We start from the raw sequence: 16,907 nt of genomic DNA on the forward strand, positions 1-16,907 counted from the left end.
AGAAAAAGGGAAGGGAAAGAGGAGAGAGAGGAAGAAGAGGAGGGAAGGGAGGAAGAAACAAAAACTGAGAGGTTATTTTCATTCATAGTGATGACATGGATCTCTGAAATGTTGATTTATGGGAGAAACTCGTAAGATACTAAATGTTTTAAGAATCCTGTTAAACCTGATATGAAGATAGGGTTTCAATAGCATTTTTCTTTCTATGCTTCTTTTGGCTGCAGGTAGGAATTGAACCTGTGCAGATTTTATTTTATTTTATTTTTATTTATTTTTTGGTGAGGAAGATTTGTCCTGAGCTAACATCTGTTCCCAATCTTCCTCTTTTTGCTTGAGGAAGATTGTCCTTGAGCTAACATCTGTGCCAATGTTCCTCTATTTTGTTTGTGGGATGCTGCCACAGCATGGCTTGATGAGTGGTATGTAGGTCCATGCCCGGGATCTGAACCCACAAACCCCGGGCCGCCAAAGCGGAGCAGGCAAACTTAACCACTACACCACCAGGCCAGCCCTTGTGCAGATTTTATTTTAGTTGTTAGTGGTGGACCAGTCCTAGCTGCTGTGTATTCATTTATTTATTCATTCATCAATTCCACCCTCTTTCTTCTTCACCATTAATTTTTCCCTGGCTATCGAAACTTTCTCATCAGCATATACGTATGCCATTGTTTCTATGATATTATAAATACAGTCTCTTGATCCAGCTGCCCTTATCATCTTCCACCTCATTTCTTTGCTACTCTTTGCAGCAAAATTCCATGAAAGGATTGTCTATAGTCACTGTCTCTAATTCTTCTCCTCCCATTTACTCTGAAACCCACTCCAGTTGTTTTACCCCGACTGTTCCACAGAAAGGGTACTTGTCAAAGTCAAAAGTGACTTCCATGGTTTAAATCCAAAGGTCAGCTGAAGCCTTTCACCTTGCCTCTCAGCAGTGTTTGACATGATAGACCACTCTGTCCTCTGCACTTCACATGGCATCCAGGATGCTAAGCTTTCTTTCTTTTCCTCCTGTCTCACTGGCTGTTCCTCCTTGGTGGTTTTCCTGGTTCTTCTTCTCCCAACCTTCTAGATTTTGGAGTGCTCCAGGTTCAGCTCTTGGTCCCCCTCTCTTCTTTTAATACTCTCACTCCCTGAGATCTTGTCTAGCCTCCTGTCTTTAAATACTATCTGAAATGCTAATAATTCCCAAATTTATATCACCAACTCAAATGCCTGTCCTGAACTCCAAACTCTCATTTCCAATTATCTACTCAACATCTTTACTTACAGAGCTCTCATACTTCACATGCCTAAACTGAATGTCTCATCTTCCCCAAAAAAGCCTGCTTCACCCACAAACTTCCAATCTCAGTGATGGCAGCTCCATCATGCCAGTTGCTGAAGGCAAAAACCTTAGACTCATCCTTGATTCCTCTTTCATGCCTCATACCCAATCTGTTAGCAAATCTTGTCGGATCAACTCTCAATATGTGTTCAGAACCTGACCCCTTCTCTCCACCTCCACTGCCCGCGCCTTGATCTGAGCCACCCTCATCTCTCACCTGGATTAGCTCAGGACACTACCTGATTCCACCGCAGCCCTCTACCGTCTATTCCTAACACTACAGCCAGATTGATACTTATAAAATGTCAGACTATATCACTCTTCTATTTAATACCCTCCAACAACCTTCCACTTCATTTTTTTCTCACTTTTTAAAATTGTGGTAAAATTGTACATAACACAGAATTTACCATTTTAGCCCTTTTTAAGTGTCCAGTTCAGTGGTATTGAGTGCATTCACACCGTTGTGCCCGTTTCAGTTTTAGTGAAAGCCAAGTGCTTGCTATGATCTACAAGACTCTACATTATCTACAAGACCTCCCATTCCTCTTCCTTCATTTTCCTCTTGTTTGTACTGCTCCAGCTATTCTGGTCTTCCGACACAGGCATGTTTGTCTCTTAGGGTCTTCCCGCCATCTGTTCCCTCTGTGTAGCGTGCTCTTCCTGTAGATACCAACATAGTGAATCTCCCTAACCTCCTGCAAGTCTGCTCAGGGAGGCCTGTCACAATCGCTCTATTTAAAATCTGAGCCTCCTTTCTAGTTCCAGCACTCTTAATCTCCCTTCCTCAGCTATATTTATTTCCCCATGTACATAATGCATGATGTAATTTATTATGTTCATTGATTATTGTCTTTTCTCCACAAGTATGATATAAGTACCATAAGGACAGATATTTTATCTGTTTTACTAATTCATATATATCCAATACCTGGAATAGTGTTTGACAGTTGTAGGTGTGCTCAATGAATGCTGACTGAATAAATGGAACTAGGAATGAATCTATTAACATTTAGTTTTTCATATTTTTCTACATTTTATATTATTTATTGGTGTCTCCAACTGCTACATGAACAGAAAATTCAAATATAATGGATTTTCTAAATACCCAGTTTTCAGTGGATAGAAAAAAGCAGTAAGGATGTATTATAGTGCTTTTGTCTGATGAATATTTGTTAAAGGTTGGGTCATGCTGATGATGAAGGTCAACACTAGTTTACTCATTCTATCTTTTATTGTTTACCTACTATGTGTATTGTATTCATTGCTTTAAAATATGCACATTATCCAAAAGAGATTAATACTTTATAATATTCTTCAAAACAACACAATTCCAAGCCAAAAAGAGAGAAAAATGGGAGAGGGGAGAGATGGAAGGAAGGGGGGAAAGAGGAAGAGAGACACAGAGAGATAAATACTAAGTGATTCACAGAATTGTAAATGGCACATTTGGTTCTAACACTTTCCACCTTTTTCCCAAGACCATTGAAAAACCATCATAGCATAATACCTTGTGAACTGTTAGCAGCATCTTTATTTTGTTTGACATAGAAACCTCATGTTTTAGGAGGAAAAATCCAAATCCTTTCCTATTGTAGTCTTCATTCATTTCTTTGTGCCCATCTAGAGTTTAGCAAAGGAACATATTGCGTTTAGTGTTCAAGTTGTCCTTTAGAGAAATACAAGAGATTTTGAAATGCAGGGATATGAATGAAATATGAGTTACTTCAATTTAGTGGCTTCCATTGATCTCTAGGTCAAAACTTGGGTTCTTATTCTGTGGCTCAAAGACTTCCATCATAGAGTCTTTGAATAAGCTCTTCGCCAACATTTTTTACTATATCCCAGTCGACCACTACTTCCCAGTCCTCTAGATTGAAAGCTCCTTGAAGGTAAAGACCAGTTGTGTTTTGTTTATTAGCATATCCCTGGCACACAGCCCAGTGACTGCACATAATAGATGTTCACTAAATAGATTCCTTGCATCTCAGACTTTTGCTCAAAATACACTTTGGATTGTCTCATTGCCACCTGCACGCCCTCTCCCAAAGAGCACCCTATTCCAGTACCTTCTTTTCATCAACCCATCTGCTCTTTTCTCTTTCTGTGATTCACAAGACCCTTAATCCCTTGCCAATGCCATGAAGGCTTTTTAGGATGAAATCTGTCCTTTACTGATCAATCTGTCTGGTTCTAAAGTCCTAAAATACTATTCCAAATATGAGCTTCCCCTTGCCTCACACCCCTTAACAAATGTTTCTTACATTCATTTAGCATAAATATTTTGTTTATTGATACCCTGTTTCCATGATCACTGTGTTGGCTCTCTTTGAGTGATGGATTAAAGAAAAAAATTAAGACGCATCTGTTATATGTTAAGACACTCAGCTGGGCACTGAGGGTTCAATGATGAACACGTTCCTCATGGAATTTACAATTCAGAGACAGAGAAAGGCATTTAAAATGATTCTTTTACCATTGTGATAAGTGCTGTTGGTGATCACTGTGGTGGAGGAGAAGCGTGGGGAGCAATGAGGCTGCATAATAAAGGGAGCTCTGTTGGTGTGGGGAGGTCATACAAGGCTTCCCTAAAGAAGTGATGTTAGAGCCAACCCACAAACACGGGGAATTTTAGCTCCCACAAGACAGGTGCCATGTCTTACTGACTTCAGAGTATCTGACACAGCAGAATTTTTGACCAAAGATGTGCCAAACAGACTCCATGTGAAGTGTGTTTTGGTGGCGCGCCGCCTGCCTGATAGCTCCTATGCTCCAGCAAACGTGATGAGCGTTCTCATTTTGGACCTGGAGTCTCACTGCCTGTGGGGTCACTGGTAGATGTCCATATTGTGTAGATAATAGATCTGAATGATTGACAGAGTTTGCATCGCCTGAGCAGTTAATTACTCCTCTGCTTTCTGAACGAGGGGGTGACAGATGGTAGACACCTTGAGAGCAGATTCCACTGTAATCCACACAGGCTTGTAGGCAAGTCTGGACTGCTACCAATTTCCCACTGGATTTTTCTGTACTTAGAGGACTTATGATTTTTAAAACTCCTTTGCCCTTTAGGCAAGTTTTGTTCCAACTACAGGGAAATTCTCTCTTCTAGCTTCTATATTGCAGGAACTTGTTTTGAATTAAAGGCAATGTCCATCAACCCACGTGTCTGGGTTGTCTCAAACCTGGTTAGTGCTGGGGATTTGGTCAACATGGGGAAGCTGTGTGCATTTGAATGGAAACAGCATGGCAATCATTACTCACCTGCTTCCTACCATCTGGATTTTCATAGTTCAGCAAACACGGTGGGTTTCCTGCACATTCGCAAGGAGAACTTGACGCCTAAGGAGTGCACGGCTAGGTCCCTTTGAAGTCATAATTTTGTGATGGCCACCGTGATAAATTGAGGACAGGCATTCTATCCCAGTAAGCTGCTTTCTTATTTGGATGATCGGAAAGCATTGTGCCATTTTCACATAGGGGGAGGGGTAAAAACAAACCACCTCAATACTGGGAACTAAGCAAGTATGAAAGAAAACTGGTTGTGTGGTAGAGTGAAATGAAAATGTGCATGTGAGAGTTTGTGTGTGGAGGTTGCAGGACGAGGGACCATTTTTTTCCAGTTCAACATGCATTAATAATCTGGCCCTGTGCAAAGTGCTATGAGGAAAACAAAGATGGAAAGACATGTCTATTAGCATGCATTAAGATGCAAAGAACAGAAAATCTTTCTAGCAGGGGCTTCAACCATAGAGTATCTATTGTCTAACAAGTCCAGACTTAGACTGTCCCTAAGGTGGGTTTTGCAATTCAATGATGTCATCAAGGATGTTTTGCCATTCTTCTATCTGTCATACTCAGCCTCTTGGATTTTTGTTTGAGGAAGATTAGCCCTGAGCTAACTACTGCCAATCCTCCTCTTTTCGCTGAGGAAGACTGGCCCTGAGCTAGCATCCATGCCCATCTTCCTCTACTTTATACATGGGACGCCTACCACAGCATGGCTTTCTGCCAAGCAGTGCCATGTCTCCACCCGGGATCGAACCGACAAACCCTGGGCCTCTGAGAAGCGGAATGTGTGAAATTAACCGCTGCACCACCGGGCTGGCCCCAGACTCTCAGTTTTTTTAAAGTTCTTAGGCTTGTCACCTCATGGTCAATGATGGCTGCCACAGCTCCACATATCATGGCCACATATAACCACATACAAAGGCAGGAAGCAAGAAGTAGTCAGTGCAGCCACAAGGCCTCCCCTCACTTCCTTCCTTCCTTTTATTCAGGGAAGAAAAATCTTTCCCAGAAGATCTACCTCTGGCCCCCAGCAGATTTTCCTGTATGCCCACCTTGGCCAGATCTGGGTCATGTGGCCGCTGCTAACCACAAGGGAGGCTGGGGAGCAAGTATCTGGTTTTTCAGCCTCTACAATGGGAGGCAGGCAAGGAAGAAAGGCACTGGGTGGGAGGAGCCTACCAAGAGTGTCTGTCACAACACATCACCTGCCCTTAATGAACTTGGGACAGACTAGCATTTAAACAGTGCCCATTTCCCAGCACTGTGCTTGTGGTTAAATAGGAAACAGCAGTTGTGATAAGACCTGGGAAATTGGGGCTGTTGGACCCTTCCACCTGGATTCTTTCCTATAAGACAAATACCAGCACCAGGTTGAAGTTAAAACTAGTATGTACAGAATTAATTATATTCAAATGAAAGGAAAAGGATTCAGTATCTAATTACCAGACACTGGCCAGATGAGAAAGGAATCAAGTCTGAATTAGACAGGAAGTGTCTGTTATACACAGTGGGTCAGGAGACCAAGCAGGTGGCATATTTGCTGCCTCTTTCCATGTCCATGCCCATGCCAGACATGACTAGTTGATCATAACACTGTCCCACCAAGCCCAGCTATGACCTTAGAATGCTTCTCAACAGGCAGCTTCTGCCAGTAGATTAAAATTGGTAAGTAAGATTAGATCCATTTGTTATCACTACTCAGAACTTTATATTTACTACTTCTGTCACTAGGACCAAGCTAAAGGAATGTGAGAAATCATGTCAAGTTAAGAAGTTAATACTATTGAACCAAGGACTCAAACATAGTCCCATTTAAAGACAAAGGGAACTTTGCATTAAAGGGTGGAAAACATCATGCGTAAACCTAGTTTGCAATGCAGGTTAACAAAAGTATGCTGACGAATTGAGTTTCCTACCACTCTAAACACAGAATTCTAAATACAATTTAGTGTCCCCCTTTATCCGCGATTTAGCTTTCTGTGCTTTCAGTTACCTGCGGTCAACCGCGGTCTAAAAATATTAAATGGAAAAGTCCAGAAATAAACAATTCATAAGTTTTAAATTGCCACCATTCTGAATCGCCTCATGAAATCTTGCACTGTTCCACTCTGTCCAGCCCAGACGTGAATCATTCCTTTGTCCACTGTATCCATGCTGTACACGCTGCCTGACTGTTAGTTACTTAGTAATCAGCTCTATCAGATCGATTATGGGAGTATCATGTTGCTTGTGTTCAAGTCACCCTTATTTTACTTAATAATGGCCCCAAAGCATAAGAATAGTGATGCTGGCAATTTAGATATGCCAAAGAGAAGCCTTAGATTGATTCCTTTAAGTTAAAAGGTGAAAGTTCTCGAATTAAGAAAAAAAATTGCATGCTGAGGTTGATAAGATCTAGGGTAACTTTTATCACAGTATATTGTTATAATTGATCTATTTTATTATTAGTTATTGTCATTAATCTCTTACTGTGCCTAATTTATAAATTAAACTTTATCATAGCTATGTATGTATAGGAAAAAGCATAGTTATATAGAATTCGGTACTATCTGTGGTTTCAGGCATCCACTGAGGGTCCTGGAATGTATTCCCCGCAGGAGAGGGGGGACTACTGTATTCATGATATCTAAACAGTAAGATTAAATAATAAAATCTCCAGCCAGCCCAGTGATGTAGTGGTTGGGTTTGTGCACTATGCTTCGGTGGCCCGGGATTCACAGGTTCGGATCCGGGCACAGACCTATGCACCGCCCATCAAGCCATGCTGTGGCAGGCGTCCCACATACAAAATAGAGGAAGATGGGTGCAGATGTTAGCTCGGGGCCACTCTTCCTCACACACACACAAAAAGCCTTTGATTCTGAGTAGTGAGAAAATGATCATTGGCTCCAAACTGAGGTGAGCCATGGAGTTGGTCTCTATAGAAACCAGCAGTATTAAGCCTCTGTGTTTGCACGGCATTTTCAACTTTTGGGAGCTCTTACATACCTGTCAGCTCATTTTATTCCCATAGTTTTACTCCTTTTTGAAAAATTGTTCACTGCAAAGGGGTAACATGAAGGAACTTTTTGGGGGTGATGAAACCGTTCTCTATCATGATGGTGGTGGTGGATACACATCTACATGCATTTGTCCAAACCCATAAAACTATATACCATAAAAAGTGAATTTTACTATATGGGAATTAAAAAATAAATTTTTCTTCTTCTTCTTCTTCTTCTTTTTTTTTTCTTTGAGGAAGATTAGCCCTGAGCTAACATCTACTGCCAATCCTCCTCTTTTTGCTGAGGAAGACGGGCCCTGAGCTAACATCCGTGCCCATCTTCCTCTACTTTATATGTGGGACACCTGCCTCAGCATGGCTTGCCAAGCGGTACATAGGTCTGCACCCGGGATCCAAACCGGCGAGCCGTGGGCCGCTGAAGCAGAACGTGCAAACTTAACCGCTGTGCCACCGAACTGGCCCCTAAAAAATAAATTTTTTTAAAAGTCTAAAAAGTTACTGAGATAAGTGCTAAAATCTTTTATACAGTTTGAGAACCAATTAAAATTGTTTACAGCTTAAAAGTTGTTCAAGTATTTATGGTCATGGTAAAAAAAATTAGAAAATACTGAAAAATTGGAAAAAGACTATAAGAAAAATTAAATCATCCACATCCTACACTAAAACAATATCATTTTGGATACTCCCTGACAGACTTTTTCCTGTGAATATTTGTGTGTTTGTATTTATAGAAGTTAACTATTATCTTTGAGGGTGATTTCATTTTATATTTTAAGCACCATCTTGGTATTAATGCAAGTTTTAGTAAGAGTATATTGCTTTACCGGTTTAAAAAGATATTTTAAAATGAAAATACTGTAACAAAATTGCAGTCATTTGACACATACTGTTTTATTGCCTGATTCTTTTGAAAATTTTACAATTTATTAACATCTTTTCAAGGCCTTTGTATCATAGTCCCAGTAGCAGTATTTGGGCATATCTTGTTTGGCCATGCCCAGACTTCTTTTTCTCCCCCTATTTTGGTAGAAAATGCACTCCAACACACTATTTTAGTTATCAAAATTTACCAGAGAAAACCTTATCTGAGAAAATGGATGCTGACTTTGGACTGTGAACCAGAATGCAAGGAGTCCGCAGTTTTATGTAGATGGAAGGAGTCATTTTAATTCCCACTGGGAAGCCTGAGAATCTCCTGTTTGTTTAATGATCCACAAAGTCATTGCTGGTGGAGCTGGAAGCCCTTGTGCAGTGATGACACAGGACACGTGTGCTGCCTCCCCGCTGGGGGACACATTGCCAGTTCATCTCAGCACTTCCACTGGAAGTGACCTCCAAAATCCTTCTCAGTACAAACTTTCTGGCAAGTACCACCATTCTACCATTGTCATCGCTCTGAAACCTATTTCCTATCCTTGCTGATGTCCTTGTCCTTAGCTGAAGAAACAGAAAACTGTGCCTAGATCCAACCTGATCATCAGGGAGAAAGCCAAGGATTGAGTGGGCAGAACTAGTCAGCTGCTCCAAGTAGGGTAAATGACTTTATAGTATTATCTACAATATGTTTCTTAGGCGAAAGAGAAAACATTTAATAGGCTTATTTCAGTCGCTAAGATGGATGCTGAGAGTCCAGCGCCACTGACCTGGTCGGTAAGATCTTGTCCCATCAGAGGGTTTGGATTTAGGTCCTCTCTAAGTCTAAACTGAGCCCTCATTTTATCCAGACAGTTACGCTCCTGTTTGAATTGTACACGGCCTGATAATTACACTCAGCCCAGTGTGCTGGCATTGCATAGACTCCAGCCTAGCATGGTGCTGTGGGAGATGAGGGCGTGAACTAGGGGATCCCTCCATTTCTTGAGCCTCACAGTCACATGAATATAATTGCCAAGTCGAGTTCTATTATGCAGGTAAATGGAGACTTTGTGTATGAAATTACTAGTCTGGTACCTTTGTTGAAGGCTGAGATTGGTTTTAAAAACGAAAAACTCAGTCTTTGCAGTGGCTGTTGAACTAGAAATGGGGTTACCAGGCCACCATCTTGTGGAAATTAAATTGGCACAAACAGATGTGGAGCAGAGCAAACGTCATGCCTCCCAAGCTTTCCTTAAAAAGTTACATTAACTAGATTTGACCTCTATAACTGTTTTTGGCTTCTTTTTTTTATTTTAGTCAAAAATGTGCACTTTGTTTAAGTTGATAGCTTTTTGCATAACAGCGTGAATTGGCCGGGCATTGAATAAAATGAGTTGTCATTTTAAGGCGACAGTCATGTTGAACTTGATGAACTGATTTCTGTTGACCGTGATTTCAGATGAAGTTATCTCTAAGTTTGCTGGTTTATTGTTACTGCCAGATCCTGTTCTATATTCAACAAGAGTTATTTTGTCTTGAGCAGCGCGGTTTCCTAGTTTCACCTGCTCTACCAAAAGCATGTTGTAAACACAAGAGTACTTGTATCAGAACTTTCAGCATCTTGCTATTGGAATGTGGGGCGATTCATGAGTTTCGCATCAATTATTAAACAGTCATAGATGAAGATTTGCAGAGATGGATGGGGCGGTAAAGTATTGTGGCTACACCTACTGGCTTAGTAATGATAAATGAGTCAGGAAACATGAAAGTTCAAAACAGGTATTAATGTGAGCTGCAATGCATGTGCTCTGAAGGGCCGTAGACAGTAGCTACATACAAACAACCTAATATACAGACCAGCTGGCTGGCAGGATTAAAATAATCGTAAGGTCTTGGCAGGTGGACTGAGGAATTTGAGAATCCTGCCATGCCCATCACCCTTTCTCTTACAAGATTCTTAAGGGAGACGTAGCACAAATAATGATAACCTTTGGAAAACAAAGGGGACATTTTTATTAGCTGGGATGATATTTGATATCCCATAATGCAGAGTTCTGATAATATTGGCTTGGATCACGTGGCTTAGTCTTGAGCTTGAATCCTACCTTGTTTGACCTGTGTGGATCTTAAAGGGAGAAGGAAGACGTTTACACAGAGAGTTGGGCAAAAAAGACAGTGTGAATGTCATCCCTGGGGGAGTGAGTTTTGTTTCCCTTAGAGTAACATTTTCTTGGAAACTGACCCAGAGGCTGCCCTTGGAAAATACTACTTAACTCTTCCTCCTGATACTCAACTTCACCAAAAGGAAGGCCCATCTTTTGGTTCTCGATGCACGCACCCAGGAGCCCACCTAGAACCTACGGTCTGTGTTAACATCGCTGCCGAGTGGAAGGGTGTAAACTGCCCTTAACCAGAATCTTAGCCCTAAAGACATGAGCATGGAGCTGTTAACGCCCAGGCCTGGCCTACCCACCACCCACTCATTGCTCCCACTCCTCTTTCTCTCTGGAAGGCATTTGTGTCTTGAGCAGTTTGAGAGCTTTGACTTGTTCCTTAGTACCTGACGGAAGCCTGAAAGTGAAAAGAAACAGCCACATCTGCTTTAGGTTCTACTCAAGTCAGGAAGCTTCATGAATGACCGTATTGCTAAGCACTCATTGAAAAGCCAGAAGCAGTAGCTGATGTTAGAAGTGTATCCTAGCACTCGAGTGCTTTCAACCAGGGCCTCCCGAGGCAACAGCCAACATTAAACAGTCTTCTACTCTCCTCTGTGCGTGAGAGTGCTTTGCTAAGATGCACCAACTATAACAAAGGAAACTGGTCAAATAATTCACCTGAGTTGGCTGGCTTCCCAGCCTTGCTGGGCTTTCTTACTCTTCAATGGGCCCTTGTTATAGAAATGGGCCTTCTAAACTTACATCAGGAACTGAGTAACCACATAGCTTATTCTGTGTTTCCTAAAGGTAGTATCCACTTGGAGGGGTCTTCTTGAGTGAATGCATGAGATTTCCATTGAGATCATCACTAAGGAATGGGGTGGCCTTTCCTGAAGGAAGCCTCTACAGACCAGAAGTCAGAAATGGGTGACCCACAAACTGTATTCAGCCCGTAGACAAGATTATATTTTTTACATATCATGGCATTGAAAAAAATATATAAAACTGAAGAGATTTTGCATAAAAATCTGGATTGCCAGCTTCTTTTAAAAACATCACAATGTCTGGCAACACATAGAGTATTTCATGGCCAGAGTTGCCTTAAGCTGAGCAGCCAGTTATCCCTTAAGAGGAGACACAAGCTTTCTACTTCACCTTGTGGCCCTGTAGGGTTTTAATTTGCTACCCTTGGAGTCAGTTATCTAAGAGGCCAAAACAAGAAATCGTGAACTATACTTTCGCATTTGCATAACTTGAAAGTGACTATGGCTTATGCCTTATTCTTTTTCCCTCTGCACAAAGAGTGACCATTAGAAGCATTTTCATATATGGAAAAGGACAGTTATATGTAAAGTAGAGAATTTGCCACTACTTACCTGAATAAATCAGGCATACAAAGACAACCCTGAAATAATGATATTAAAGTAAGATTTGAGGTTTGAATTATTCAGGGGTAATTGCCTTAGTTTTCCACGTCACTGTTTCCCTTTTGCTTTCACCCCATGGACATAATCTTTAGAATGTTCCTCTGTCAAAGGCCATAGTCATAATTCCCTTGCCTAGTTTTTTTTTTTTTCTTTTTTTTTTAACTCATTTGCACTCTTGGTAGCAATTGTTGGAGCCCTGCGGGGGAATAATTGCAGAGGAATTAACCTCTGACATTTTTCTAAAAATAGCCCTAATAAATCCAATCATAGGTAATTTACCTGTCCTTGTTCCTCCGGGGGTAACCAGAGTTGAAGAAAGACTTGGCAGGCTGGCATTCCTTCAGCAATTATCTGTGATCTGAGTTCCTGGTGTCTGTGTATTTTCTCCATTTAGAAATACAGAGTACAAATTGCCCTCTCCTCTCTGACCTCTTGACCCTGTTTTCTCAGCACCCTTCTCCTGGGGTTGGAATAAAGCCGTGCTCTTCCGGAAGGGTCTCTTGGGCTCACCAGAAAACAGGGAGCATGGGTCAAGCTGGAGCATTTGTGGGGTCCTTCCTTGGATTTCCAACTCACAGAGTTTTCCTGATGAATTCTCTGTGTTCCATCCCTTCATCTTTGGTGTCTGAGTTTCAAGCATCCCCACCCTGCTTCATCACAGTCCTCAGCCCTCCTTTGAATAGCCGCCACTGAAACCTGTTTAGAGAAGTTTCTCAGTGTAGAAGAAAGGGGAATGCAAAAGGTTGTGAGTGGGCAAAGAGTCTGTGGTGGGTAGAAATTATCAAAGAAGACTGCCATTTCCCTGAGCCATAAAGAAATTCGTTTTCTCCTGCCCCAAATGAAAGGATCTGAATGTGCTTTTTCCTTTTCTTCTCTCCAGATGTTTCAAGAGCCCACAGTGCAGTGTGGGCATCTAGGAAATTTACTTCCCGAGTGCCACTACTAGGGGCACTTAAAATACAGAATAAAATCCTTGTAAATTCCACTGCAGAGACGAAGCCCTAAGCCCTTAAATGCACAGAAAAGTGTGTCTATTATCTATCGTTTCAAAGTAAGTGTGCAGTTACTTAAATTGCCTTTGTCTTCTTCTTTTCAGCTGACATTATCTCTACGGTAGAATTCAACCACACGGGAGAATTACTAGCGACAGGGGACAAGGGGGGTCGGGTTGTAATATTTCAACGAGAGCAGGAGGTAAGTGGCAGTGAATGCAAAATGCCCATTTTCTTCTCTTTTTCAGGGAGGCCTCCTACTGTTCCTTAATCCTCATGTGTCACCCTTAACCTTGCTGCTTCTCTAGCAAACTAAAAACTGCCAAAAAGTCGTTAACATCAACGGTTCCAACTTCTGGCTCATAAAAACACCTGAAAATAGAGCCTTTTCTGTGCATGGCCTTATCTTTCCAAACCTGGGCATTGCACATTCAAAATGACTTCACTTCGCGTCTGACCTGCAAAATTCCATGGGTGCTCGTGGAGCATAACTCCTCCTTTTGGAGTGGGGTTCATCCTCCAGCTATTGAAATTAAGTCTCCCCTGATTTCAAGTGCTGTTATGGTATATGTAGGAGAAAAAAAAAATAGCTCTTTGCCAATAGATCTGAAAAGGATAACTTGGGTCAGTAGAAAAGAAAATGATAGTTCACCCTGCTGAAGGCAGTGAAACCCCACAAAATGACATCTGAGCAATGCGTATCGCACACACTTTTCTATAGGTGACCTGCAGGTCCCTGGAGCTGAATACTGTGTGCATTCTGAGCAGGACTTCTAACTTCCAGTGAATCTCAAAAAGCCCATTGCTTCCTGAGACTTGGGTTCCACTAGGAATTGTTTCTCTATTTCATATAAATTGAGTTTTTTGGTGTCTGCTTCAGTTTTGTCAGAATGGAATTATGGCCCAGTTTGATTTCCCTGGCCTCCCTGGCATGGTCCTGGAGCTTCCAGCAGGCCAGTCTGTGTTCTAGGAACTCTCCCATCTGCTCCCGCCTGCCTCTGAGATGCACCCGGCACAGCGTGGCAGGAGGCCCATGCAGAGGGAGGTTGCACAAGAGACTTCCCTGGCAATTTCAAGCCTGCTTTGTGCCTCACAGCCATTTGTGTTACACCTCCCCTCAAAAAAGGAAAGCCTCATTTAGAGGTGATATATTTGGTAATTGCACATTATTTGCAATTAATTTCTATAAGGGCATCATAATCCCTCGAGGTTCTGTATAAATTCAAGTGTTCAGCATTAAATCAGGCACTCAGCCTATTGCGTTGGCCCTGGAAACATGAAAATGTGGTTGGCAAGTAGGAACTAATGGCTCTTCGTGACCTGGAATTTTTCCTGCTTTTCCAGAGCTGCCTGGTGCTAATTGGTCTGGCACATAGTACACACACTTGACAGTCTGATTTGGATGGTAGCAAATCAACCTTCTGATAAATTTATTGTTAAGGTGGACTGGCGCTCTCTGCCACGAGCACGCTAGTAGCAAGTATGTTGTCAACATTTAAAGTCCTTTGAAAGCTGATCTTCAAACCTTCTTCAATTTTTTAAAAAATCCAATTAGGTTCATAGTGATGATAAAGAGGAACCAGAGGAGCTATTTAGCATAAATTACCCAAGGCAGCATGTTGCCAGTAATATTCCGCTCCACGTTTTCCATTAGCTATTTCTAGGTTTCACCTATTTTAATTTACTGAAATATTTAGGAAGCCTGACTCATTAGTAGGATGAAGGGGGACACATTTTCCAAAGGAGGGTGGTTTTGTTCAATAAAAAATAAATGTCCGGGATAATAATATGCAGTTAAGTGTTTAGCTTCATGATGAGGTTTGGGGTTGAAATGAAAACTAAGCTTAAGAAGCAAAGCCATATGACAGCATCTCAGTCCGGCCTGCTTCCCACTTCTGTGGATGAATTCTCAAGAGGCACAATGCTTGAGTTTGCTCCTAGGAGCCTCAGTGCCCTCACAGATATATTTAACCCCTGGGTGTCAGCACCGTCATCCATCGGAAAGTTGAGATTTTGGTTTCGATGTTCAATATCCACCCAGAAATATAAATTTTTTAATTGACCCTTTTATTAAGAGTCATGCTTTTATGACAAATGTTTAATAAGCCCTAGATTTGAATTTTTGAATACAGTTTGCAAAGCCTGAATCTTGAAGCTCTTGGTAATCAAGTCCTAGAATAAAACCGCCCTTCGCTCTTTTCTCTTCTTCTCTTTCTCTCTTTCCTCCTCTCCACCTTTCTTCTCTCTCTTGCCCCCTTCTGTAGACCCTCTCCTTTATGTTTCATTCTCTCATCATTTATTTGGTTCCTGCCATTTGTGCTTTGCGTAATCGGAACTAGGGGAAAGCCAGAGGTAAAGTCTCATGTTCTCCCAACGATGCGGATGTCGGCTCTGTGCTCCCATCTATTTTGTTACTCATGTTGGAAGAAAAGGGGGAGGGAGAGATCTGATGCCCAGATCTGCTACTTAGAAGCTGTGTGACCTTGGGGAAGTCATTTTAATACCTCCGAGCCTCTTTTATCCATTTCCATTTCTCAAATTCTGTGAGGACCTGATCAGATTTTAAAAGACCAATGAAAAGTGCAGATGCTACAACTTTGTACTCTTTGTAAGGGATTGATATATGTATATGTGGACGTCAGCATGGGATGGGTTGACTCCAAAGGGTATCCGAGATGTCCATTAGGGTACAGAAAGAAACTATTAGAACTTCTATTTATATTGATTTTTTAAATTTATATTGATTTTAAAGTCATGTCCTATTTTAACTTCTATTTCTAGGTATATGTTAAGATGTACACCATATATTAGTGTGGAAGTTCGTGTGTATAATTTATAAATAACTATATGTATATTGGAGGTACTAATATTTACCAACGCAGTTACAGGATCATATGGTTTAGAGGCCACTGAGCTAAAGTAGACCTTGTGGCTGTCATAGTCCTTCCCTCATCCTACTCTGACACGGCCTGCCCATCCTACCCCTAATGACTCTGCTCAAAAAAAATAGCAATTGGTGACTTTGCACTTGGCTTATGTGATGTAATCTTTTGTGCATTTTTTCTCCTTCCTACAGAGTAAAAATCAGGTTCATCGTAGGGGTGAATACAATGTTTACAGCACATTCCAGAGCCATGAACCCGAGTTCGATTACCTGAAGAGTTTAGAAATAGAAGAAAAAATCAATAAAATAAGATGGCTCCCTCAGCAGAATGCAGCCTACTTCCTTCTGTCTACTAATGGTATGTGGAGGTGACTTTTCCTGTTTGCTGTTTTCAGAAATATAGTCAGCCAAACTATATATTTAAATCTGTCTTGGACTCAGTTTTCCTTTTTACCTTGCCGGCTATTGAAAAAATTAGGAACAATATTTTCAAGATGCCTAGCAGAGTGCCTGGCACCAAGTAGGCCCTCAGTAAATAAGAATTATTCTTTTTAAAAATAACAAAATTTATGACTGAATTATATGAGACCCTTTATCTGCAGTTTTTGACTAATGCCAATTATTTCCAGGTGTTTTTGGAATGTGACTTCCTGTCTTCAGATTCACTGAATGTTATTCTGGGGAACACATTCCAGGGAACTCAACATGCCGTCCCTGTGGGTTTGGCATACTGAAGAGAAGTTATTAATCCCTGAATGTATTTGGGGGTTTGTAAAGCAGATGTCTGTGTCTCTCTGACAATCAAGTTCTCAGCTAGCAGCCCAGGTCAAGAAGAGACGGGCACTCTACCAAGGAACTGATCAGAAATGGTTTCTTTCTCTTTCTGCCTCCTTACTCTTCTCACACCACTTGTTGGTTTGGGGGAGTTGATCTAAATAGGTCAGAGAGGGAGGATGTTGGGGTTTGAATAG

At 41.4% G+C, this 16,907-nt stretch overlaps 1 protein-coding gene across 1 annotated transcript in view; it reads left to right on the forward strand.

The window, feature by feature from the left end:
- Positions 1–16,907, forward strand: part of PPP2R2B (protein phosphatase 2 regulatory subunit Bbeta) — a 267,911-nt gene that overhangs the window by 152,721 nt on the left and 98,283 nt on the right. Inside the window, exons 2-3 of the mRNA XM_046667311.1 lie at positions 13,157–13,254; positions 16,129–16,294. Coding sequence (XP_046523267.1) covers positions 13,157–13,254; positions 16,129–16,294 — 264 coding nt within the window. The remainder of the gene's footprint in view (positions 1–13,156; positions 13,255–16,128; positions 16,295–16,907) is intronic.

The sequence above is a fragment of the Equus quagga genome, chromosome 7, assembly GCF_021613505.1.
Source record: "Equus quagga isolate Etosha38 chromosome 7, UCLA_HA_Equagga_1.0, whole genome shotgun sequence".
In the NCBI taxonomy this organism is placed as follows: domain Eukaryota; kingdom Metazoa; phylum Chordata; class Mammalia; order Perissodactyla; family Equidae; genus Equus; species Equus quagga.